Source organism: Sinocyclocheilus anshuiensis, unplaced genomic scaffold (assembly GCF_001515605.1).
Source record: "Sinocyclocheilus anshuiensis isolate Anshui unplaced genomic scaffold, SAMN03320099.WGS_v1.1 scaffold44, whole genome shotgun sequence".
Classification (NCBI taxonomy): Eukaryota; Metazoa; Chordata; class Actinopteri; order Cypriniformes; family Cyprinidae; genus Sinocyclocheilus; species Sinocyclocheilus anshuiensis.
Window position 1 is genome coordinate 770,473 of NW_015555746.1, and position 24,987 is coordinate 795,459.

Here is a 24,987-nt window from a genome sequence, read left to right on the forward strand (position 1 = left end):
TTAAAAATCATATCACCGTTATTGAAAAAAATTATATCGCGATACATATTGATATTGAATTATTGTCCAGCCCTAGTTCATCCCCATGAATGAAATGTTTTATTGGTTTGTTTTATTTGATTTTTGAATATGTGCTTCTTAGCTGAACGTGGACTAGTCTAGATGTTGCAATGTGCTTAAATGACACTTCACTATGAATATATAACTGATCAAATTGAATGCCCTGTTGCTTGATTTTAGTGTTCTGTTTTTTTGTGATTGACTTTGTACCTTCAAAAAAATATTTTTTTCAATTATTCTTTAAAAATGTTGTTTAAAATAAACAAGAATCTGTAATAAAACATGATGTGAGCTTAATGGGAACAGGGGTGTGCTTAAAGGTTACAGAAATGTACCCATTAAGCACAGCCAGACTTTTTGCATTTAATGATGCATATCTTAATTGAAATGCTTTTGTAAATTTAAAATAAAATATTTTTGTGTGAGAGATTAATATTTTATTTTAACATAACTTTTTATACTGAAACCAATATCTTGTGCACTAAAAATGTCTCAATGTAGATTTTGGTGAGCTTAATAGGTACGTTTACCCTAATTATGGAAATTATGTATGGAATTGTCAGTATTTAGGCTAGTGTTTTACTTTTTAATGATGTAAGTGCATCATGGACATGCAAGTCTTGACAATCATCCTGTTTTGTCTTGATTTGTAATGGCACACAGTTGTCAAAATGCATCAGTCGTTTTCTACATAGAGGTTTTAAGCTCTCAATGAATCAATCACTTGAGCAAAAAACATCAATCCTTCTATAAATCAATGGGTTACTGCTAGAGACCTCTGTACTAATCACATAATTTCCCTTAGCTGAGCTTTTAGCTGAACGTAAACTAGTGTCCCTGCATTTTATAGATTTCCTTAAGTCTCTGGGTGAATCAAAAGTTTAGTGCATTTTACAGTCTTTTAAAATTTCATATACATATAGCAACATATAGAGCATTCAATTTTTTTTTTCTTTTTGATTCAACACTTTTGCAGGAATTAAATTACATCTTATTTTATTAAGGTCTTATTAAAGCCTGCAATGGAAGGGATTTGAGGCTGAGATATTGTAAACTGCTTATTTACTCACACACATGTATATCATGTTTCCCTGTATGCTGAAGAATGTTGTCTTCACAGAGTCATAAAGTAACACACTCTTATAGTATAGGTCCACATCCACAAAAAACACAGTCATGTAACACATTCATTCAAAAGAGTGCTTTGTTCCAGTCCATTATCCCACTTTCCATCCTTTCTTTAATGCACTTTATCTCTGTCACCCCTTTGTTCTCTCTCACTTATTCTTTATGTTTGCTTTGTTTGGGCCTTTATGTCTATACAACCTTTATCCCACACCTCCCTTTCTCTTGTTTTCCTTTTCTTTGTTCTGCACTTTTCTTCCAGGTCAGCAGGATTGTCACTGTCTTCTGAAGAATTTAACTTTGTCACACAGGTATTTTGTGCGCTGTCTATGTGTTTGTCTAGATCATCCGATGCATATGAGTCTTAAAAAATTTTTTTAATACATTATAATACATTTCATACATAAGAGTATGAGTCCATCTAATGTGGAAGATGCAAAAGTCATTGTTTTATACGTGTGCCACCAATACGTGTTAAAGGCTAAAGATTGTGACCTTTGCCCTTTGAGGTTTGCATGCAATTGTTTAGGAGTGCATCAAACTGTCATTTTATGTTTTCTGATCAATTTGTCGACACAAGTGACAGACACTTCAATATGAATTGCTAGACCGTAAGAAAGGAAGTAACAGAGGTCATTCTGTTTTGAACAGTTCAGGTTGCGCTCATCCACTGTCCGACTCATTGGACCAATTAGCAGGGCGGTAAAAGCCTCCCAAATCCCTTACTGAAGAGACTAATAAAATTAGCAGGCCCTCCATCTTATCTTTGAACGATAAACAGCCAGCTATTAGATTACAGCTATTAAATTAGAAACAGTCTCTAAACAAACAATTACCTGAATGTAAGTGTGGGATGGGAAAAAAGAGGATAAAACAGTGTGTGGAGAGTGTTTATGGATGTATAGAGGCTTTTGACCATGGTGGTTCCATGGTCCATTAATGGCTTGAATTAGTTTGATAACATCAATACATTACAATAATGGAGCAGAATATCTATCAACCTCTCCATTTAAACCCCTTTGCCATCCTTACACATTTTTCACATTTAATGTACACTAAAAACCTAAATATTATTCTGGCGCGTATGCAACGTCTGCATCTGCATTCTGCACATATGTGACCCTGGACCACAAAACCAGTCTTAAGTTGCACGGGTATATTTGTAGCAATAGCCAAAAATACATTGTATGGGTCAAAATTATCAATTTTTCTTTTATGCCAAAAATCATTGAAGATATTTTTACTTAATATCCTAGTTCCATGAAGATATTTTGTAACTTTCCTACCATAAATATATCAAAACTTAATTTTTGATTAGTAATATGCATTGCTAAGAACTTCATTTGGACAACTTTAAAGGCGATTTTCTCAATATTTAGATTTTTTTGCACCCTCAGATTCCAGATTTTCAAATAGTTGTATCTCGGCCAAATATTGTCCTATCCTAACAAACCATACATCAATGGAAAGCTTATTTATTCATCTTTCAGATGCTGTATAAATCTCAATTTCGAAAAATTGACACTTAAGTCTGGTTTTGTGGTCCAGGGTCACATATATACTATATAATATATACCAAGGGTAGCATGTGTACACATGTAGGGTGAATAGTGTGGGTTTCAATATGTTTACTAATTACAGTTGAGGTTCTAATGACCCAGCTGTCACACAATACATCTCTCAGATTACTGTAGCAATGTGATTCCTATTATACCCATATGCCTTTGGGTTTATTCAATCACAACAATAAAAACACAATAGCAGCTCACTGAAAGAGCTAGCTTTGTGTTGTCCAAAAAGTGTGTCCAGATTTTGCTCGTGTGTGATTTGGTTTCTCAAAAATATCAGTAGATTCTATAAATCTGTATCATCTTCCTTTTTCTTTTTCTTTCTTTCTTTCTCTCTCTTTCTTTCTTTCTCTCTCTCTCTCTCTCTCTCTCTCTCTCTCTCCTTCTTTGTCTTTCTTTCTTTCTGCATATTTTACAAATATTTGCCTGTCAGCCAATTTATCTTATATCTTTAGCCGGCCTGCTCTTTTTTTTTTCTTCTCATTTTTGCCATTGTTCCTTCTCTATACAGCTCTATCCATGACTCTTTGTCTACGCGTTTCAACTTAACTTTCTCATTGGCTTCATGTTTATTTGATGTCCATCATGTTTATTTACCATTATTTTTTATTATAGAGTTTCTCTTTAAGAAAATAAACTTTCTTTCTGTAATCTTCTGGCACAAACTTTCCATAGAGGTTTGCTAGAATATTTTGCTTGTGAATTTGGTTATTGACTGAATTTTGCTGCAAATAAATTTGAGTAAAATTAATATTATATTTTACGAAATGCCATTTAAGTGTATATATATATATGAAATTTAAATACACGGCTTTATATTATTTCTTAATTTCTGTTTAAAATGTATTTCATTAGACATGTAAACATTTGCAGTTTTAGTTTAGTTCATTGAGATAAGATATTCTGTATTGAGTTCAGACATCCAATATGTGGCATAATTTGATCATTATAACCTCTTGATTTAACAAGTATGTCTGTATATTTACTGTTATTGAGCCAGAGAACTTGTAACAGTGTATTTAGACTCCCCTCCTGCCTCCGGCCTACTTTCCTGCCTCTAAGGTTTCTCTTAGGACAAAACCACTAGGACAGGGAAAATAAAAGAGTGGAGAAAGAGAGGAAGGAAAGAGAAGTAAGCAGATCTGTTACGCTGTTCCAGGAGGATGGCAGTAATACACATACACCACCTCACATCACACAAACTGTCCCTGGAGAGGGGAACTGAGCGCTCACAGTTGGTTTGTCATTTAAAATAAGTGATTGTTCTGAGACAGAGGATGAATTAATTTACCTGCTATACAGAAAGATTAGGAGAAGAAAAGAAAAGACAGACTGAAAGGGGTTGAATGTGGGTTGGCCTGTTATATGGGAGGGTTCTGTTGTGTCCCAGTTTTCGGACTGAATGTTTGCAAACAGCTACATTTGTTAGGTCAGACTGTACAAACATACTATGCATATGTTATTAACAAATATATATACAGTAAAAATATGCTATATATACACTAGCGTTCAAAAGTTTAGGGTTGGTAAGATTAAGATGTTTTTGAAAGAGGTCTCTTTTTTTTTAAACAAGGTTGCATTTATTTGATCAAAATATTGTACAATTTTAAATAACTGTTTTCTATTTTAATATATTTTAAAATATTTTTTATTCCTAAGATGGCAATGCTGAATTTTGATTGATTGATTGGATATAGAAGGACAGGATAGTGTTCTAATACAACTGAAGAATCAGAGATATAATCTCATATCCCATGGGTATTTACTCTGGCCTAGAAAATAAATAATACAAACCTTGCAACACACTCTAAGAAGATGATCATTATAATAATAATAATTTATAATTTATGCATTTAGCAGACGCTTTTATCCAAAGCGACTTACAGTGTATTCAGGCTATACATTTTTTACCATTACTTAAGTTAGATTTCGGTTAAGATTTATTAGATCAATTGATAAGTATATAAAACAAATGTATTTATACATTTAATTTCGAGATATTTTCTTTAGATTTGTTTTGTATATAAAATGCATAATCTATAAATCAGTGCAACTTTAAATACATTTATATATATCCTACTCCATATTTATTATTTTACTTGCAACATTGTCAAAATAATTTATATGTGCTTCACTTGTCTTGTTTTATATTACGGTGCAGTTAGTGTAATGAATTATAGTTCATACAATCAAGCCATATAGCTTCTGGTCATGTCATGTATTGCACCATCCTAGTCATATGGATTTACATTTCTTTTAAATAATCCACTATGTACAATAATTTCCTGATTACAGTTTAGGGAAGTGATTTCAAACAAGATGCCTGAGCTATTGGCAAGCTGCACATACTTTTGTAACATGTTGGAATCTAAGCACCAGACACAACTGGGGATAGTAATGATGGCTGGTCTTTTCCAGGTCTCCTAAAAACAAACCCTGAAGACTTTCTCTGCTCTTTCATCTTTATCTCATCTCTCCATTTCCTCTTGTCTCTCTAGAGGCCTGCTCTTCACTCACTGTTTGTGTCCAGTCAGCATGCTGATAAGTGTTTGCAAGCGCACAGGAGTGTAAGGCCACACTTTTGGATTGTTTGTATATGTTTGTAGCATCTCAATTTGATAATGTTTTTACAAGTATGGCAAGAACTTGCATAAAAAAATTCTGTTTAAATCATTTATTAACTAAAATTTAAAATGAGTACACAGTAAAACAAACGTGTTTATTTGAGTGTGTATTAAATGCATGTGTGTACAGAAAATATGAATTGATACTATTGATGTTGATACTAGTTCATATATAAAGCTTGAAAATAAGAACAAAGAAAAAATAAATTAAAGAAATAGTTATATAATTACAAATGGTTTAGGGACAGTCCTAAATATTTGGTTTATATTATGACTTTTAAAATGCAGGGCTTCTCCTTCGTACTTCACAGTTACATAAGATACAGTGCAATGCTATAGATGACATAAACGTTTTTGTACTTGTGATTATATTTGAATAAATAGGGGATATTTATTATTAATGAAAAGCTGGCAAATTAATTAAACTCTTGGTGTACTACAGTTGGATTCTGGGTTGGTTTAAATCACATTTCGGAAATCCACAAAATAAAGTGCAACTTTTAAATCAAGAATGAATAGAATTTTGAGATTTGCATAATGAACATTTGAACCCAAGTCTGAAACATTAATCAAATGTCCTTGACCTGAACATTAAAACTGAAAAATGCAGTTAATGTTTTCATTAAGTATGGTGTCTTCTACAAGTGTCTCTCAGCCTATAGCAGTGACTAAGCTGCTGTGACTGAATGCAGGATGTAATTGGATTGGTTGGGTCATATTGAAGGGGTGGGGCATGTTAGCCATGTGGCTGAAGGTGGATGGTTTCTCATGCACACAACTGTCAAATTGCTGAAAGTGTTCTCCTCTTCTCTTCTTAGGTTTGCCAGACATTTTTCTATTGCGTGTCTGGATCCCATCTTTCTTCATAGTAAGTGGACGGTTCACCTGAATTCGCAAACACAGATATACACACTATAAACCATTTATACAATAATTATGCTATTTAGTGTTTTAAAAATGGAATGAATATGCTTATATTCAACAGTAAAAAGAATCCATTTTAGGTGCAAACTAGATCATTATTCAATGCAAACAATATATATATAAACCCCTTACAAGTGGAAATTCAACATATATGTAAGCAGAAATTTGATTATGTCCTTCATTTTGGTGTAGTCTGTATATACAAAGTGTTACGGTAAGTCTAGACACGTAAACATTTACTCACATTGTGTAGTTTGTAGTACAGACCACAAGCATTACAGACGGGTTCTCCATTGGCATTACGTCTCCAAAGTGTAGTGGTCCCAGTCTGGCAGTTGGCACAACAGGTGCCTGCTCGTCTAGATGCTGACTGCAACATAAAAAACATAAAAAGAAATATGAAAACACCTGGTTGATGGGAAGTAACTGAGCAATGAGGAAAAACTAAAGCTTGTGAATAAAGATATAGTTGAACAGGAAAGACAAAAACAAATTGCCCAATTAGCAAAGCCTGAAGCTATGCAAAATTCGGTCGCTCTGGCATTGAAGATGAAATGACAGTTCTGATGCCGCAAATGTTTATATTTATATTTGTCTAGTAAATCAAATATAAATTTATGACTGTGAAATTATACATATATTTTCAAATTCTAAAATAACATTTAAGATTTACGTAAGTCATTAAAACATTTTTGATATATATAGATGGATGATGAATGGAGCCACAGTTGGACCCTAGCAATAATATGAAAAATGCTGGTCCAAATCCTGTGTGGAATGTCAGAAAATGTAGAAGAGCATAGTGCTCTGTCCTTTTCTTTTGGACGTAGGCTGGCTGACAGAGATACACAGAAAATGTTCCTTTATAATTGTGACAACATTACATTAATATTACTGACACAACTGACAAACCAATACAATGGCATCTTAAGATATATACTGGTCTGTCTTTACAATATTCTTTTCTCAGCACTCACAAACTGAATGGAGCTTTGTCTTATAAAGTAAGAGAAGAGTATATGTGCATTGCTTAAGTATTATAAAAATATTATTTTTAATGATTTTAATAGGCAAGAAAATACTACTAAAACATACTAAAATGATAAAGAAAACAGCCAACTTAATTAAGGAATAAAGAAATGAATAAAGAAACAGGATGATGCTGACTTCAGAATCTTAACTTTAACTTGACTCTCAAACTCTCATGTCAAACAGAAGTACAACCTTAAATGCCATAAATTCACATATTAAGTATTATAAAAATATTATTTTTAATTATTTTAATAGGCAAGAAAATACTACTAAAACATACTAAAATGATAAAGAAAAACAGCCAACTTAATTAAGGAATAAAGAAATGAATAAAGAAACAGGATGATGCTGACTTCAGAATCTTAACTTTAACTTGACTCTCAAACTCTCATGTCAAACAGAAGTACAACCTTAAATGCCATAAATTCACATAACTATACAGAAATCGTAGATTCTCAACATGCCAAAAGAAAACAACTGCAAAAGGAAGCGTTTTTGGGTCTCATAAAGTTATCGGTACCGGGCAGACATCCTGCCAAGGAAACAAATGTTCTGCAGGCGTTCTTCAAATATACGACCTGTAGCTGATGCAGAAGCACTCGTCACACACTGACTAAAGAATAAGACCTGAAGCTAGTCAGCCTAATTTACAGCTAATACGCTCTAAATGGAGGGTCACACAAAATACACAGATGCAGTCAAGCTTTCAAGCTGATTTATTACGTTTCCCTTCAGTGACGGTAGTTCTGCAGCTGCTCTGTGCTTAACAATTACACTGGACTTTCATGAATGTGAAATCACGAACAGTCGAACAGTGACATTTTTCAGCTTATATTTAAAATCATGAAATTCTTCAGCATACACATATATTTGGTGGACAGGAATTTATAACATTACAAGCATGGAATACACAAAATAAGGTAAAATGATAGGCCTGATAAGTATCTGATTTCTGGTCAAATTTACACTGAATTCTAATTCATTACTTGCTATTTAAACCTGTCAATAGGGCCATGGAAACTCAGTGCTCCATTACACACAGAGACTAATGCCTTTCACTCTTTTTCTCTCCTTCTCGCTTTGTCTGTACACATTCTCTGCAGTGCATTACATGGGCACAATATTACAGAAAATGAAACACTACAACATATGACAGTTTTTCCTGAAGTGTTAATACTGTCTAGCGTTCCACATACGTCAGCTGTTTTATTGTCCGTTAACATTTAGGCAATGACTTAAAAAAATAATTTCTTCATTATACAGAAAGATTCTAAACTCAAACTTGAACTGTGTTTATGTGAAGGTGTGTAAGTGTGTGGCACTTACCAGTCGGCGCTTAGGTCTGATGAGTGGTCGGTTCTGGCCGTTCATCTTGTGATAGAGTCCACATGCATTACAGAGATAATGACCTGTTCCATCTCTCCGCCACAGAGGAGTTGATGTAGCTCCACAGTTCACACATTCACGCCCTTCAGGCACAAATTATGCACAAAAGAGATGAACAAAATGAAGAGAGAGGAAATAAAAACAAACAACTTATTCATGCTGACATTATTTATTATATGTAGAGATAGATAACCAATTTGATATTTGTTTTACAGATATTTAAACTTTTATACTTTTGGGCCCTAAATAACACAGCACAGTACTTTTATAATACAGTATAATTATTGTTATTATTTATGCCATTCTAAATAAAAAAATACTAATAATGCAAATTATGTTTTTAGTCAAATTATTACTACTGTGCCAAAAAGCAGAAATAAAACAAATTAAAATTGGTTCTGCATATATGTTATTAAATATAAAAATAATCTTTAATCTATATGGTCAGATTACTTCTACAGAATATTTTTAGATATTAATATCGTATATATTGTATTTAGCTATTATTGTAATAAAGTGCATTTTCCATTATTTCAATCCAGATGCACAAACTGTGCCTACTGCAACAAAGTTATGGCAACACATTACAGTGTCCATGTATTTATAATTTATATAGCAATACCAAAGCGTATACTGCTCCATAAAATTATTATCAAATAGAACGTTCATTCGGTACTGAAATTATACTATTACATTAACACTATGTTTGGATCATTTACCGTATGTATGTTTCAAGTTAGACAATGAATCTCTTGTAAATTCCACTGTTAATCTGAACTATGAACTCTGAATTTTACCTGAGAAAGCGCGGCTTTTGCTTTTGCATTTTGACGTCATGCTGCTCGCGCTGCTCCCGAGCAGACCTCTGGAGTAAAACACACTGCTTGGGTACTCGTGCGCTCCAGATAGAGCGTAATCGGAATATGAAGGTATAGTTGTAGTTTGTGCCAGATTGCCACGGATTGGACTGGAGCACTCCATCTTCATCCCGTCGACAAAATGGAGATGGTACTTCCCAGTGTCCCTCACAGAAGTACAAGCAGGGTCGGGGGACGCATCTTTGGGTGGAGTAGGGGGCAGGCAGTAGAGCTGAGGGCTGCAGTGTTGAGTCATTGACAGGCAAGGCATCGAATCCGGGCCAGGCGTACCGGTGCCGGTGTACAGGGTGTTTGCGTTGTCGGCGCCTGCTGAATGCAGAACCGCTTTGCCCAGGTGGCTGACGGTCCATGTGCTGTGGTGCTGCGCCGCCGAAAAAGTCGATTTGTTGTTGTCCTGTATAGAGAGACCTTGAGTGTGGATAAGGTGAGGTCGACACATTGAGCCACCCGTAAGCCGTGCTGCCAAAAGGAGAGGAAAAATATATACACGTAGATAGTTAAAAGTCAATTCGATTCTAATTTTTATCCACGTTTAACCACACTGCAAGAAAACACTAGTTAAAAAGTAGGTATTACGCAATCCAAATGAGGAAACTCGAAAATGTTTTTAATCGCAACTATCAAAAGTGATTGACAAATTAAAACTTGTTGTGGGAGGCCAGATTGGAAAAGCGAACCGATTACTATCAGTTGGAATTAGAATTAATATCTTAAAATAGCCTATTTGGAACCATTATAATTATTTTCTTCTATTTTAATTTCCGCGTAACGAGTTTGATTCAAAACGCGTGTCATGGTTTTTGTTTCTTAAATAGGCCTACTATACTCAAATTTATACATTCGTTAAAACAGACATTAATATAGCCTAATCTAATACGGTCTATTAATATGATATTATATAACACATTTAAATGTACAATATTAAAATAATAATCGTTGTATATTTAATTTGTGATATTTGTAAATACACTTAGGCTACTTAATATAGCCTACTTAATACTCCAATCCAGTTTAATAAGAGTCGTCAAACTGAATTGGAGCTTGTGTTCATTGAAACTATATCACAGAATTAGCCTACACTACCATACCATTATTTAATAATAATAACAAAAGTAATTTTCTGTTGGAATACTATATGAAAGCAGGATAGAAGCATATAAAGCATGAATCTGATTAGAACAAAAAAAGAAAGAAAAAAAGTGATGCAGTAAAAAAAGCATATCCTTCGATCTCAAAATTGTGCCGTTACACTGACAATAAAAACCTAATAATTGTAATTAAGAAAAAAACGACAGAACTCCAGGCCCACTCACCATGCGTTTGACTGTAAGACATTCGTGCACGAGTATGAGAGTGGGACCCGTGTGAGTGATAATAGGGGTTTCCTTGAGAGTCCAAATGACTGAGAAATACATCCACCTCGTCTGGTGGTAATAATGGGGCACCTGTCTCAATATATCCCGAATGATGTCCTAAACCAGCGTGCGGAGACACCGAGTCTGAGGTACCCGTTAAGGCTGAATGATGGGCATGCATCATCCACCGGGGCTCCGCAGGGAGCTCCATCATCTGTAGATGTTCTCCCGTAGGACAGGGATGCAAGTTTTCGTGAGCGGTGAAAAAACAAACTTAACCTTTTTTTGAAAAGTTATACCAAGTTCATCCAGCGAGTAGGCTATGTTTTTCCAAAGTGTTGTTTTCTTGAATGTCTTGAATATAAGCCTAAATGATTAAGTACGCCTATGAGTGCGTAAGCCTAAATGACTATATAAATAGCCTATTAAGTCAGGAGTTTGCGCATCTGTCGCGCGTGCAAAGATCACAAAAATGCCACCACAGCTGATTACCCCAGCAATGTGTGTTGGTGTGCACTGAGGTAGATCTTCAGATAATGTTCGAAACCAAATCCTGTGCGTTGGAAGAAAAGCGGAGGTTGAAAAAATAGTCCAAGAAGAGTAACCGACCTTCTTATCTCGTCACTCCATAACGCGCCTACGGCTCAAAAAGTACCTACTCGTGCCTGTGAGGATAAGGATGATCGCCACAGGTAGTCACACTAGCGACTAGTCAAAAATCTGTGTGTAAAAGAGTTGTATATGAGACAGGACTCCTCCCTTCAGCATAACTGATTTTCTAGCCAATTAGAGTTCGCCTTTTTTTCCAGCTTGACACCTGAAACTCCAATTTACCCCACGCGTCTCTTTATCCATTCGTTTCGCTGCAGGTCTGCGCTGCTGCCAGAATCAGACTGGCAGCTGCCACCAGCCACTGGCAGCTGCCAGAATCAGACTGGTAGCTGCCACCAGCCACTGGCAGGTCATATGACCTCTGAGTGGCGGCTCCTGCCAGCCAGTTGAAGATTGAACCCCTACAGGAGTTATTGTACATTTCACACAGCAGCATCCTGTAGCTTCGCGCGAATGGATAATAAGTCACTAATTGGTAACAATTAAAGTTTACATTTAAGAAAAAAAAAACAAATAATTTGTACACATTTATAGTATTAGTATAAAATGTATATTTAGACCTACATTTATATTATTTCTCTGAAAACTATATATCAAATAATACAGACCGCATTGTGTTGCCATTGAAACTGATGTAGCGCCTGGAGAAACCTGCGCGTGCTCCAGGTGAGGCGAGTATTCTTTTTTTCTCCTCTACGAAGCAATGCAATGCAACGTCCTCCATCGACTTCTCCTGATCTTTAATAATTCAGGGAATAAGTTTCTGGCCAGTGCGCGCGTATTGTCTGTCTCGGCAGATGCGTCTCGTGCGCGGTCAATGACAACACGAAACCGCTGACCACCTAAGATCTCTCATAAGATCTTCCCATCACTTTGATGAGAGAGAGAGGGAAAGTGAGTCATGCAGGGTGAATGAGAGAGAGAGATGACATTCCTTCAAAGCGCTTGTCGTTGCCATTCAAAATTAGACAACTGCAGTCATTTGGCACGTACATTTTTCATAAATCGATCTGTAAATGAAGTGGTGTGCTATATATTTGTTATGTATGTGATTAAAGATTAAACCAAAAGAAAAAACAGCTGATTTAGATGTTTGTTAGTTCTGTTATGTAACATTCATCCACATCACACAACAAATGATAAACCAGACATTAAATTATACTTTCGTTCTTATGTATTTATTGCACCGTGATCAAAAAATGACTGAAAGAACTTTGGTTTGGTTTTGGTTTCTGTAAAGAAAACAATCCTTCCTCATGCTTCAGATTTTAAGTAATCAAAAGGCTCAAGAGGGTAAAGAGCAGCACTGAATAATTTCCAGTACAAGGATGACCAAGTGATCCATTGTGCAATCTTTTGTTGTGTTCCTTCTGCATCTGATGGAGCAGTTTGAACAAATCTTAAGATTTCATAAAACCTGTATGATAAACATTTTAACCTGGAACTCGCTCTTATTCTCACTGCCCTCCTCTCACTCTCTCTTTCTCTCTCTCCACTTGACAATGTAAGCTAAACAATGTAGCCCATGATCCCTTAATTGCCTGTTAATTTCCTCCGCAAAAGAGTATCAGGAAGGCAGTATTAACAGCATACTGCAGTAACAATCTGTCAGTCATCTTTTCCCTTTCTCAGGCAAAAGACCAGAAAGGAATATTAAACTGCCCACAATATATCCACAGTCATAACAGTCATTACCTTGATTTTACTTTCACTGAGATTGAGTGTTTTGTTTTTTTAAGGCCGGACCGTTTATGTCAATTTTTTGTTTTTGTTTTACAAATCACATCTGCAATTGTTTATACTTTTTATTCTGTAAAGAAATAATATACAGATTTACACATATATAATCAGATTACAGTTATTTAAGGACTTTAATTATGAAATGGATGAATTTTTTCATTATTATATTTACTTTTTTGACAAGATTGTGAAATTAATGATATCTGAAACCATACTTTTGTCCTGAATTGGATAATGTGGATATCATAAGGACTTTAGTGTGTGTGTGTGTGTGTGTGTGTGTGTGTGTGTACATTTTGTACATCTGTTTGTGAATGATAGTGAATGTGTGTGAAGATGTTGTAGTGTGAATAACCCTCTCCCCCTCCCATACCCAGAATGCCTTGCAGGCCTGGTTTTCACCACATCAGGATACAGGGCTGCTGGCTGAATTCCGGTATGAAACGGAGCGCTGGTGCACCGCAATCTGTCATACACATGCACATCCCTCTTCAGACAGATGGACAGGTGCTGTAACGGACACTTGCCTTTACTCACGTGTAACATTCATTAAGTGCAAAGCAACCAATTAATTTCATGTCACACACAAACAAACTTTATATTCTCTAATCCACTCTGTGCAGAAAACTACCAGAGCAACATCACACACATATTAGAGCTGATGCTTCAGATTTCAGCCAGGATACTTTCAAAATTAGCGTACTTCGATCTTAAATTATTAATTGTGAATATGCTAAGAATGTATGCCTGTATAAAATCTTTTAGAGATGGAGTCAGGTGTATTTTGTGATGCTAGTAAGTTAGTAGTTCGCCTTAAAGGCCCAATGAAGGTGAATTAGCCAAAGCTAGATTCCAGCATCTTTTTATTCATAGTTGGGAAGCCCTAGCATGGAGTTTCCTGTTCATATCATGTGTTCAAGAGCAAGTTATTAGATATTTCAAAACTGATGTCACAATACTTCTTTATTCTGACATTCAAATGAATGTTTATACCTTTAAATCAGCATGAAAATAGGTCTCTCTGGTTAAATTAGATTTCTAAAAATTTAAAAGTGACAGTTCACAAGATCACAAGCAAAGTCACTGCTATGTATTAGTGTAGTGCCGTATTAAATAAATGTATTAGTGTGTTTTGGTTGTGTAAGTGCATGGCAGTAGGACAAAAATAATATGAAAGAAAAGAGTAAGCTAACAAAAAAAAGCGATGGGGACAACAGCAACTCGACTCTTGGATTTCAGGCTATATTTTTATTCATATTTGGATTAGGTGATAATCAGCAGTTGTTCCCATTATGTTTAGTTATAATGGACTTTTATTAAGAATCTACTGAGATGGCATTGAGCACCTTTAGCATGCTTCAATCAAACCAAAAGGCTGGTGATCAGATTTTCAGTCATTTTTAACTCAAAGCTGCCATCTTCTGGCCATTTTCGCCTTTCTGAACCATAGAGCTTCAATTGAACCGAGACAACATGCTCAACACACAGCCTCCCGATTACTTCAGGCCCTGTTTTCCAATTAACCTGCCTGATTAGCATGAATAATGACAAATACAGATGTATGTCATCTTATTTAGATGATGAAAATACAATATATCAATGATTACATCACATTAAGTGGCTTTTCAACTTTAACAAGGTCTGCTTCTAAAAAAACAATATCTAGAAAAAAAAATATCTAGATGTTGAAAGTTCCTTGGGGACAAACGCACACAAGCTTTTCTCCACTATGTGCAGTATGCAAAAATGTGTGGTAAGAGAGTAAGTGTATGCGTGCATGAGTGTTTTCAGCTTTAAGGGGATGTGCTGGGTAACTGTTGCCCGCTTTGGGTTTCCGGACTGGGTGCCTGCAGACTGTTAGTTCCCCCTCTCCCTCTCCCTTTATCTCTCTCCCCATCACTCCTTTTATCTCCTTATCATACCAGCCAGGCACTCAGCCAGGATACTGTGGTAACAGCCGAGCTGGCTTCTGCTTTACCATAGTGATCTTGATGGTGGAAACGAGTAGAGAGAAGCCTTCATTGAGAGTTACTATGTTTATTTGTTCTGATTTTGATCAACTTGATTCATTCGCCAGCCAAACAAACCGGATGACATATGATGGACTGAATGTCCACAAATAAGAGGCCTGTACCAATGCCATCCGCATTTGTGGGTGAGCATCAATTCATCATGGTCTGTACATACTTAAAAATATGTCAATATAAAGTTGTATTTCTACTTATAAGATACAGACAGACTGTTGTGAGCAAAAATATCCCCAAACTCCTGTGCAGAATAATTTTCTGATGTCCCATGTTCTCTGTGTTCTGTAGTCACAGGCCTGACAAAACTCATCCAACTGTATGGATGAAAACAGTCTTTCAACTGCAGTGTGCTGCAGCATGACTGTGTGTTTGAATGTGTATGTGAAATATCATATCTGGTTGGTAGTCAGCAGATCATAGGCAAAAGAGTATTAATAGATACTGAGAACGTGTTGAACAGACTGGCAGCTCTTTGTGAATACGGCTAAAAGGAGCAGATTCAACAGATTCACACTCCCACTGTTCACCCTCTATAACACACACACTTTCTGTCTTTCAGGGATCAGAGGTCCATCTTGGTTATTAATGCCATGTGCATGTGAGTTTGTTTGTGTACATTTTGTAACCTGTGATACCATCGCACTGAAATCTCAACACTCTGACCGCAGTGGCTTACAAGAAACTCTTTGCTTTTTTCACCCCAAACCCAATCCGTCCACAGTTTACTGTTGTCCTTTATAGTCAAAGATGTGATAAGGATTTATGGCTTAGAATGTGTCAGTGGCAGGATAGTTTTGGTATTGCAGTCATTCACCTGGAGACTGAACAGAGAAAGTGTATGGGAAGAAATGAGCTGAGCATAAAACGAGGCCTTCGATCAGCCAAATGATATCTATTTATGTTTATTTCTGATGATGAGTGAGAACTTTTCTATGCATAATTTTGGATTTTATCTCACTGTAAGTGCAGCACAACCACAAGGGCCACCTTAGACCTGTTGAACTTTGACCTTTCTGCATTATGAATGATTTTAGCTATGAGTATAAAATGCAGTCAGCCAGTCATTTTTTGCAGAAGAAACGCTGATGGGGTGATCAGGACCCTAAAGTGAAGGCTTAAAATTTGCACAGTATATAGAATATTGGTCATTATATAGGTTTGTCAACAGAAAAAATTGGGGGAAGTATTCTATAGAGTTGTTCAATAAACTTAACAATAAAAGAAAGTAGCAACAGATCGTTTTTCTGTATTATGACATACTCGAGAAAACGGATTATCAAAAAAGGAAAAATGTAAGGCAGTGTCTTGGTTCTATTCACAAGTTGTTGATTGGATGGAGGCATATTGGCTGATGCAGAGCTTGCAGTCAATTATAAGAAAGGGGTGGGATTTAAGCAGACTAAATGATTGGAGAATGATCGCATATGTCACCTGTCATTTCACTAAAAGATTCAGTTGTTTTGAACATTTAGAGTCATTTTCAGAACATTATGAATATGAATTACGAGATTAAGAAAAGAAACATATGCACATATGAACTGATCACAGCAAGATCAATAACAATAGATTTTTGACTTCGAATAAAGAAAAAAATAAATTCCTGTATTTGCAGCACGAATAGCGTTTGATAGTTTATTTGCGTCTCAAAAAACAACTGTAACTGAAAATCGATAATATACACTGAGTAAGAGTTTTCTTAAAATTACATTTGACATTTTTTCAAAAATAAATGTTTATAAATGTGTTCTCATATCATACAGTTATCTAAAAATCTCAAGTTCAATATAATGGCAGGTCCGGGTTATATAATTACAAGCCATTATTTAAATGAAATATGTAGTGCAAGAGTATGATTACAAATCAACATTTTCCTTAGCTCCGCCTTGGTCTAGTTTTCATTTCAACACTCTTGAATGAGTATCGTTCCCCTGTGCGATAGTCCGTCAGGATATACCAGGTGCCCCAGTAGATGCCATCCGTGATGCCACTGTAACGCCCGTGATAGTAGCGTCCATTGAGGTTAGCAGCCAAACAGGAATCAAACCACCAGCCTGCACCATAATAACGGGCACAGTTACCAGCAGCGTAGCGATCATGATCCCGGTCATATGTACTGAAAGCTCTGCCATCGTGATTGTACTGTTTGCTGTAACTGAATGCATTGCCAGCATCGCCATGATAATCTCGAGCAGTTAAACGGAACCTTATGGAGAGAAGAACATACATGCGTCATGATAAGAAACTGAACTATTTCATGGTTTGTTTAAACTCTGCTTTGACACTGGTCTTTCAATAGAAACTAGTATGTCTATGTGTACATATACCTCTGGTTTTCTCCTGCCACTTTAAAGTTGTTATAGTTAGCATGACGTGTCTGGTTGTGCCAGTCTTGGAGAGTGATGCGGAGCGTGTGATGCCCACTTGCGGTTAGTGCGTAAAGAACTGCATTCCCTAACCAGTGCTCTGTCTGCAGGGAGCCGAATCCATCACAGTACTCCTGCCAGGTTCGGTTAAAGTCAGTTTGTCCATCAAACCGGCGCTGGAACACTGTCCATTCCCCACCAGCTGAAACCATGTCACACACGGCCTGGAATGGACAAGTCATAAAGAAAACACACATATAGGCCCAGAGTTGCCTCCAAAACTATCTGAACTTTAAAAAAATTCTGTCATCATTTACTTATCCTCCCAATCTGCATGCTTGTGTTTTTTGGAACACAAAATAGCTTAAAAATGTTTCCGTGGGGTTAATTTGTCCATCCAATGAATGTCAATGAGTTCCAATCGGACACGGTGTTATTTTAGTATTATTTATATGCTATTATAGTTTTTATTAGTACTTTGAATTGGCTTTATAGCTTTTATTTTCCTACTTTCAGTTTTCATTTAATTTTAGTTAATGTTTTTAGTAATTTTGTTTGTGCTTTTGTAATTTATTTCTTTTTTTACATTACTATTTAGGTGTAATATATTTTTATTTCAGTTTTAGTCTTAGTTTCCAGTTAGTAATTTTAGTGCTTCAACTTAAACTAAACAGAAATTAGAACTGAACTGAGAATTGAGTTTTTATTTTATTTTATTTCAGTTTTATTTCAATCAGCAAAAATGTTTTAATAGTTTTAGTTGACGATAATCACCCTTTGATGATGCCGGGTGATCAAACCAGTGATCTTCAAAATCATCTTTTAATTTTTGAGTGAACTATCCCTTTAAGTCACACTGGACATGTATTAGGTTGCAAAATATCAATCCAAGTGGAATGTACTTCACAACATTTACATTTATGCATTTGGCAGACAATTTATGCCATTTATACTGTTTATCAGTTGATGCATTCCCTGGGATGATGATCTACTGTTTTATATACAGGAATGTTTGTTTGGTTCCAGCTTTTAAAACAATAGTACACTTGTACATTTTCTGTGCATTTAATGTTTGTACCTCTAGCGCTGGCTTCTTCGGATCTGGTTGTATGGTGTAGATTCCATTCTCTTTGATTCCTAATTGGTAGATCTCATGACAGTCTTGAGGGTAAAGCCCTGCAGAGAGAGGCACTGCCGTATAGACCCAAACAAAACATCTGTGAACATTTGTGCAATAAATATCCTAGTAGTCTGCTGGACTGCGTGGGGTGTTTGTTCTGTGTGTGTGTGTGTGGCTCACCTGTAGGAGTCCTTGGTTTGAGGCCATTAGGTTTAGAATCTGTGATACTCTTTAGCAACAGCAGCAAGTCTTTCTCCCCATTTTTGCCCACCACATGTTCTATGACAGAAAGAGAAAGTCCCTTAGTCAAAAAATTCTAAAGGAATGCATTATTTTCTACAGGATTCCTGTTAGAGTTCCTATCATGATTTGGAACCAATCCAAATAAATGAGAATGGAAATGTTCTTACAGAATTCTAGCACAAACCATCTTATAAAAACACAATTATAATGACTATTGCTAATATTCCCAAATGATTATAACGCCCCTGTTGGACATAAAAAGAAATGATTTACGATTGAAAACTCCCGGTGATTCCCTGTCAAATACAAAGCAATATGATAAAAAAAAGTGTTTCTACAGATAAAGCATTGCAAAGAGAATGTATCTGATGCAAAACATTTTTGCATTTACATTTTTAGAGTGTTTTTAAGAATAAATTATTATTTGTTTGATTATTTGCTAGTTGACTATTTCAGGATGGTTAGAGTTTGTTGTGAGGTTATACAAAGGTTAGAGAAAGGTAATGAGAGGGTCAGATTAGGGCTGTCAAGGGTCAGTTTTCTTGCATTCCTAAGAACACCACTGTTTGCTGAGTGTAAATTAGGTGTTAACTTAATTGAGAGAACAGCAGGAATGAAAGAATCAATAAATTATGAAGGGCAAGCGTAGTTAGTCTGTTAACACATTGGAATCACACATTAATATGCGTTATCTAGGCATGTCGTTTTATTTAAGAAGGAAATGTAAGAGTTATATGTTGTGGAATGTAATGACCGAGTCTGGTGGCCATCTCTCTGAGTCTCTGACTATGGCAGTGGAGGTCACATTCTGTTAGCACCGCTGCCATGAGAGCCAGAAAGGCTACCAGTGAGTCAGAGCCGTCTCCCTGACTCACAACCACTGATTCATGTTGCAGCATACAGCGCTGAAGCTGGATGAGATGTTCAGATGTATCAGACACCTGCAGGACACATATAAACATGCACAGACATAAAAACACAAAGAGCATGCATCTTGCATCTCAATCACCATATTTTACATTGTATACAGATTCTCCATATTCTAACACTTTAACTTAGCGTCAGTAGTTGTTAATTTTGTTCATGTTTATTCATTATATTTTTTTCCATTTCATAAAATATTTTCTTAAAAAATGACACCGATGCATTCATTCATTCATTCATTTTATTGTCGGTAAAAAAAAACCAAGGTGACTAAAAAGTTGTAATGGCCCAGTACTCTTGCATAACCATAATTTTAAAAATATATGCTTCATAATTAACATGTTTGCTTCAAGAAACCCCATAAATTATATGACTACTTAGTATGTACTTTTGTACTTGTATAGCTGTCTTAGATGCGAAATATTTAAGGATGTGTGCTATTGAATTTAACCAGTATTAATTATTATTCAACAGGCAAATAATGAAGACAGGAATGGATAAAATATACTAATATTTATTTTACACTACTACACACACACCCACAAAAGTCTTATGTGTTATTGGTATAGAAACAACATATGAAAACATTATATAATTTTTTATAATACACAAAATAAAAAATAATATTAATAAAATATAAAAAATAAACAATGTATATATATATATTAATATATATATATATTAATGTAATTCCTTAATGTAGTTAGTAAAACAAAAAAAATCAAACAAAAATTAAAAAAACAACAAATATTAAAAATAATGCAGTGTGTGTGTGTGTATATATATATATATATATATATATATAAATTAAAATGAATAATCCTTCTACAGCATTTATTAATCTTAATAGTAATGTAAACGTTTACTAATACATGTTTAAAATCGTTCTAAAAAATGTTAAAAGTTTAATCTGTTAAAATGTTACTTAAAGATATTTGTGCCCAGTAATACACTCTCAGATCTGTCACCAAGGATCATGTTTAGGTAATGCTTACCTGTGCGGTTTTGCGGTTCACTGGAGTCTTTCTAATTTGCGAGTCCTGAGAGTGAGGGTGATGTATTTTAGGGGGTGATGCTGTTGCACTGCAGCTCCCCTCACATCTGCTGTTGGGTGGCCCGGCCACCAGGATGTCCCTCTGACACAGCACACAGACACACATCATGTATGCTCCTAGCAAAAGCAAGGGCACAACCTGCACACACATGCTGCTCAGGCCGTAACACGAGTCCAAAGAGATATTATGCACCTGTTCCCTGTCTATTCTCTCTCTACTCTACCGGTATCTACTTTATACTACTTATCTTCGATAGGATTTTCTCTAGCCACACTCCTGTGTTCAGATCAGTATCATCTGCAGTCTATCGAGTCCTACACATTGTATTTCTTTCTCACTATGTACTCGTCAGTCTCCTCTCCTGTTTTTCTCTTTTATTTGATCTTCTCTATCCCTCCCTCTCGCTCTTCTGCACACTCTCTTCTGTTTGTGAGGCTCTTTTGGCTCAGATTCCTAGATAACTGCGGCTCTTTGCTGTCTGACATGCACCAGTACACCCACCCCCTAACACACACAAATACACACACTTGTACCTATATATCTATATGCACATGCAAACACTCGCATGAAATTTCACAATCAAATCCATCTAGAATCTCATACACTCTCATACAGTCACGTTCAAATACAAAGATAAAACATCCTCATCAGGTATTACCTAAACCTCTTCACTGTGTGTGTGTGTGTGTCTTGTTTTGAAGTGTGTGAAAACTTGGAATTCCTCTTTTAAGACTCTTATTAAAAGATTTACCTAAACCTCTTCACTGTGTGTGTGTGTGTCTTGTTTTGAAGTGTGTGAAAACTTGGAATTCCTCTTTTAAGACTCTTATTAAAAGACAGACAGTCACACACTATATATAAATACACATGGCTTTTGAATAGGATGACCTGTGCTACACTTTGACTTTTAACCTTTCTATGTCTCTAAAGGGAAGGTGCTAGACCTATTTTATTGAGAGGTGTTTGCTCTTTGTGTGCATGTGTGCAACAGGAAGTGGCTATAACTGCTGTGTAACTGTAAATGTACCAACATGCATATTACAGTCAACGCATGACTCGCCTGTAGGTCGGTAACGAACAGATCAAAAATCACTGTATGTTGGGGTATTTCCTAATCAAAGTGTAATTAATCTGGGTGCAGAAAATACATATGTTTACAATTTGTAATGAATTTAAAACATATGTGGCCTGTTATTATGTGTAACACCTTCAAGGTTTGGAAGATGTGAACACCTTGTACATGTGTATACAATCATAACACAAATCATTATCAGTAGATAGACTGCCATCTAGTGCTGAATGTCTGGGATGAAGGCATTTAGAGGAGAAATTTAATTATTTTGAAAAATGTTACATTCTTTTTGTTTTATTTCTAACAAACTGATGTTGCAGAATAATTAACTTTCACGACCTGATATGTTGACCAGACATGATGCATCCTTATTCAGGTTTTACTTTTGATTATTATTATTAATTATTATTACCTTGATTAAAAATATCTACTTATTTTATGGCATTAGTTTTCAGCTAATTTGCATCTGGAAAAATGTTATGAAGCTTATTGCCATTTATGTGATGGGTGGGGGTCACATAAAATATTTTCTATCTATCTATCTATTCCCTTTATATCTTTTGAAACTCCCAGGAGTATCACGTTATGGTTATATTAACCAAACCTGTATCTAATGGAAGGAGTAACTATACAAATGTACTCTGTGGCGACCCCTGAAGTTTTTAAACAGCACATGCCACAAGAGGGGTTGGGTTTGCTCAACATTTTGGAAAAATACCCCATTGTTAGTTAGACTCTGTTAAACTAAACTTAGATTTATTATCATATCATGTTTTTAGCATAATTTAAACTATATGCCTCATGCCCAAATAGTTCATGCCCAAACAGTCTCTTCTTACTGTACCAACTCTTACTGTACGTTTATCATGGTCAAAATTAAATCACAGACAGTTTTACAGTTTATCTCTAATCTGTCAGCACGTTACAGCTCAGTGCAGTAACGAACCTTTTAGATGTTAACTATGACAGGTGGTCTAGTAACGAGTTATCAGACTCAGCGAATTCTAGCAACTGTAGCACAACACCTTTGATATAATAAACCATTTAAAACATAAAAAGTGTGGTGACTTTAACGTATCATAAAACGACATGTCAAATACTCAAATTTCATGTCTTTATTTGTGCAAAACATTCACTTTCACAAAAAGGCACAGAAGAATAGTGTTAAGTCACCAGGGACAAAAGAGCAAAGCAAAGAAAAAGTTTGCCAATACACAACCACGCGAGGGCGTTATTTAATGTGTTAGTTAAGTGAAATTAAACTGCTTGCATCTCGAATGCATTTGGTAAAAACGGAATGAGTAGTATAATTCTAGAATCTTTACTTTCTAAATTTTCAAAGCAAGTTTAATGCATGAACTGTGTCAATAGCCATTAAATGATTTTCGTTCGCAAAGTAAGTACCCCTACCCAAAATCGCAAGGCATTATGTGGGCAAGATCTTTTCTTTGCTTCCTCGCGCAACGGGTTTGCCTTTATTTCACTACTTTTACACACTGTCAGAAAGAGCACCTTTTGCACTTCCCGTATGAATAATTTAACTTAGTAATATATGTCAAGCTAACAAGATAATAGCTCCCAAAGTCGTGGAAGAAAACACAACTCCACAAGCGCCTCTGTCGACGGTGTTGTTGTTCTCAATCACGTCCGCGTGCCGCCGTTAAATCTGATGATTCAAACTTCTGAGGAGCTGATATTCTCGCGTTCTCGGAAAACACACATATTACGCATCAAGTTTGATCATGTCTGCTGAGGTCGAAGAGTCAACACCCACCCAAGCCCCTGCTCCAGCAGCAACCAAAACGAAGAAGGCATCGGCGAAGAAGGCAAAACCTGCCGTAACTGCTTCTCCAGCTAAAAAGAAGAAAAAGAAGAGCAAGGGGCCCGGCAAGTACAGCCAGCTGGTCATTGATGCGATCCGCACCCTGGGCGAGAAAAACGGCTCGTCGCTTTTCAAGATATACAATGAAGCGAAGAAAGTGAGCTGGTTTGATCAGCAGAACGGTCGCGTGTATCTGCGCTACTCCATCCGCGCGCTCCTGCTCAACGACACGCTCGTGCAGGTCAAGGGACTGGGAGCCAACGGCTCATTCAAGCTCAATAAAAAGAAATTTGAGAAAAAGTCAAAGAAGAGTGCCACCAAGGCGACCAAGACAGTAAAACCTGCAAAGCCGGCTTCCAAAAAAGACGTGACCAAGAAAGTGACTGCAAAGAAGAGCGCCAAAACGAGCCCCGTTAAAAAGAAGACCGCGAAGAAGACGAGTGTTAAGAAGGCGACACCCAAACCGAAGAAAGCAGCTGCCAAAAAGCCAAAAGTCGCGGCGAAGAAGGCAACCAAGGCGAAGAAATCAAAATAGACTTTCTTTGAAATTGAAGAATTATATTTTTGTATATAGCTTCTTGGATAGAGAACCCATATCTAAGGGGATTCGTTTTTTTATTTTTGATATTTCTGTTTATTTTAGGTATGCTGTCATTTGGGGGTTGTACTAAGAAACGGCTTCATAGAGACACACCCACTTTAGTTTCTGCAGTGCAAGACGCCATGCTTTCCTGAAATGGAAGTGACAGATTGTTTCGTTTGCTGCACTAAACAGGACACTTGGTACTAGCTAACTAGACGAAGATGAACGCTTTGTGAATATAAGCTAGCACAGTATTTTTTTAACAACAATTTCATATGAAATGTTACTAAACTGCAAAAAACAACATGTATGTCAAATAAACCTCTGATTTTTTTTTTATAAAAATGACTGCACAACCTTCTTGACCGGTGTTTAATGGTGATGCCTTTTTAACCTGTTCATTTAAACGGGATAGCCTATATATAGCAAGATTAATGATTCAATTCAATTATATTACCTTGAGCACTTTGTGTT

At 36.0% G+C, this 24,987-nt stretch overlaps 3 protein-coding genes and 1 long non-coding RNA gene across 4 annotated transcripts in view; 2 read left to right on the forward strand and 2 right to left on the reverse strand.

Annotated features, from left to right (window-relative positions):
* Window positions 1-18,015, forward strand: part of LOC107673564 (uncharacterized) — a 22,651-nt gene extending 4,636 nt beyond the window's left edge. Inside the window, exons 2-4 of the long non-coding RNA XR_001632414.1 lie at window positions 6,196-6,245; window positions 13,682-13,811; window positions 17,805-18,015. This is a non-coding gene — a long non-coding RNA (uncharacterized LOC107673564). The remainder of the gene's footprint in view (window positions 1-6,195; window positions 6,246-13,681; window positions 13,812-17,804) is intronic.
* Window positions 6,029-11,166, reverse strand: LOC107673559 (GATA-binding factor 2-like). The gene is made up of 5 exons (XM_016467187.1): window positions 10,911-11,166; window positions 9,517-10,056; window positions 8,660-8,802; window positions 6,546-6,671; window positions 6,029-6,262 (listed from the first exon to the last, which is right to left on the reverse strand). Exons 1-5 carry the CDS (start codon window positions 11,164-11,166, stop codon window positions 6,029-6,031), a joined length of 1,299 nt encoding a protein of 432 aa, XP_016322673.1.
* On the reverse strand, window positions 17,133-21,186 carry LOC107673560 (fibroleukin-like). The gene is made up of 6 exons (XM_016467188.1): window positions 20,977-21,186; window positions 19,812-19,998; window positions 18,995-19,093; window positions 18,773-18,885; window positions 17,656-17,918; window positions 17,133-17,534 (listed from the first exon to the last, which is right to left on the reverse strand). The coding sequence occupies exons 1-6, from the start codon at window positions 21,184-21,186 to the stop codon at window positions 17,204-17,206; spliced, it is 1,203 nt and encodes a 400-aa protein (XP_016322674.1). The 3' UTR covers window positions 17,133-17,203.
* Window positions 21,187-23,732: 2,546 nt separating this feature from the next.
* On the forward strand, window positions 23,733-24,867 carry LOC107673562 (histone H1x-like). The gene has a single exon (XM_016467190.1). It carries the CDS (start codon window positions 23,851-23,853, stop codon window positions 24,463-24,465), a length of 615 nt encoding a protein of 204 aa, XP_016322676.1. The 5' UTR covers window positions 23,733-23,850; the 3' UTR covers window positions 24,466-24,867.
* Window positions 24,868-24,987: the final 120 nt, after the last annotated feature.

Coding starts and splice junctions, on each gene's coding strand:
- LOC107673559 (XM_016467187.1), bottom strand. CDS start 11,166: ATGATGGAGCTCCCTGCGGAGCCCCGGTGGATGATGCATGCCCATCAT. Junction 6,672..8,659: donor TCAGACCTAAGCGCCGACTG/GTAAGTGCCACA, acceptor TTTATGTTGCAG/TCAGCATCTAGACGAGCAGG. Junction 6,263..6,545: donor TGTACTACAAACTACACAAT/GTGAGTAAATGT, acceptor TTGCGAATTCAG/GTGAACCGTCCACTTACTAT.
- LOC107673562 (XM_016467190.1), top strand. CDS start 23,851: ATGTCTGCTGAGGTCGAAGAGTCAACACCCACCCAAGCCCCTGCTCCA.
- LOC107673560 (XM_016467188.1), bottom strand. CDS start 21,186: ATGTGTGTGCAGGTTGTGCCCTTGCTTTTGCTAGGAGCATACATGATG. Junction 19,094..19,811: donor AGAGATGGCCACCAGACTCG/GTCATTACATTC, acceptor TTTCTGTCATAG/AACATGTGGTGGGCAAAAAT. Junction 18,886..18,994: donor CAAACCAAGGACTCCTACAG/GTGAGCCACACA, acceptor TCTATACGGCAG/TGCCTCTCTCTGCAGGGCTT.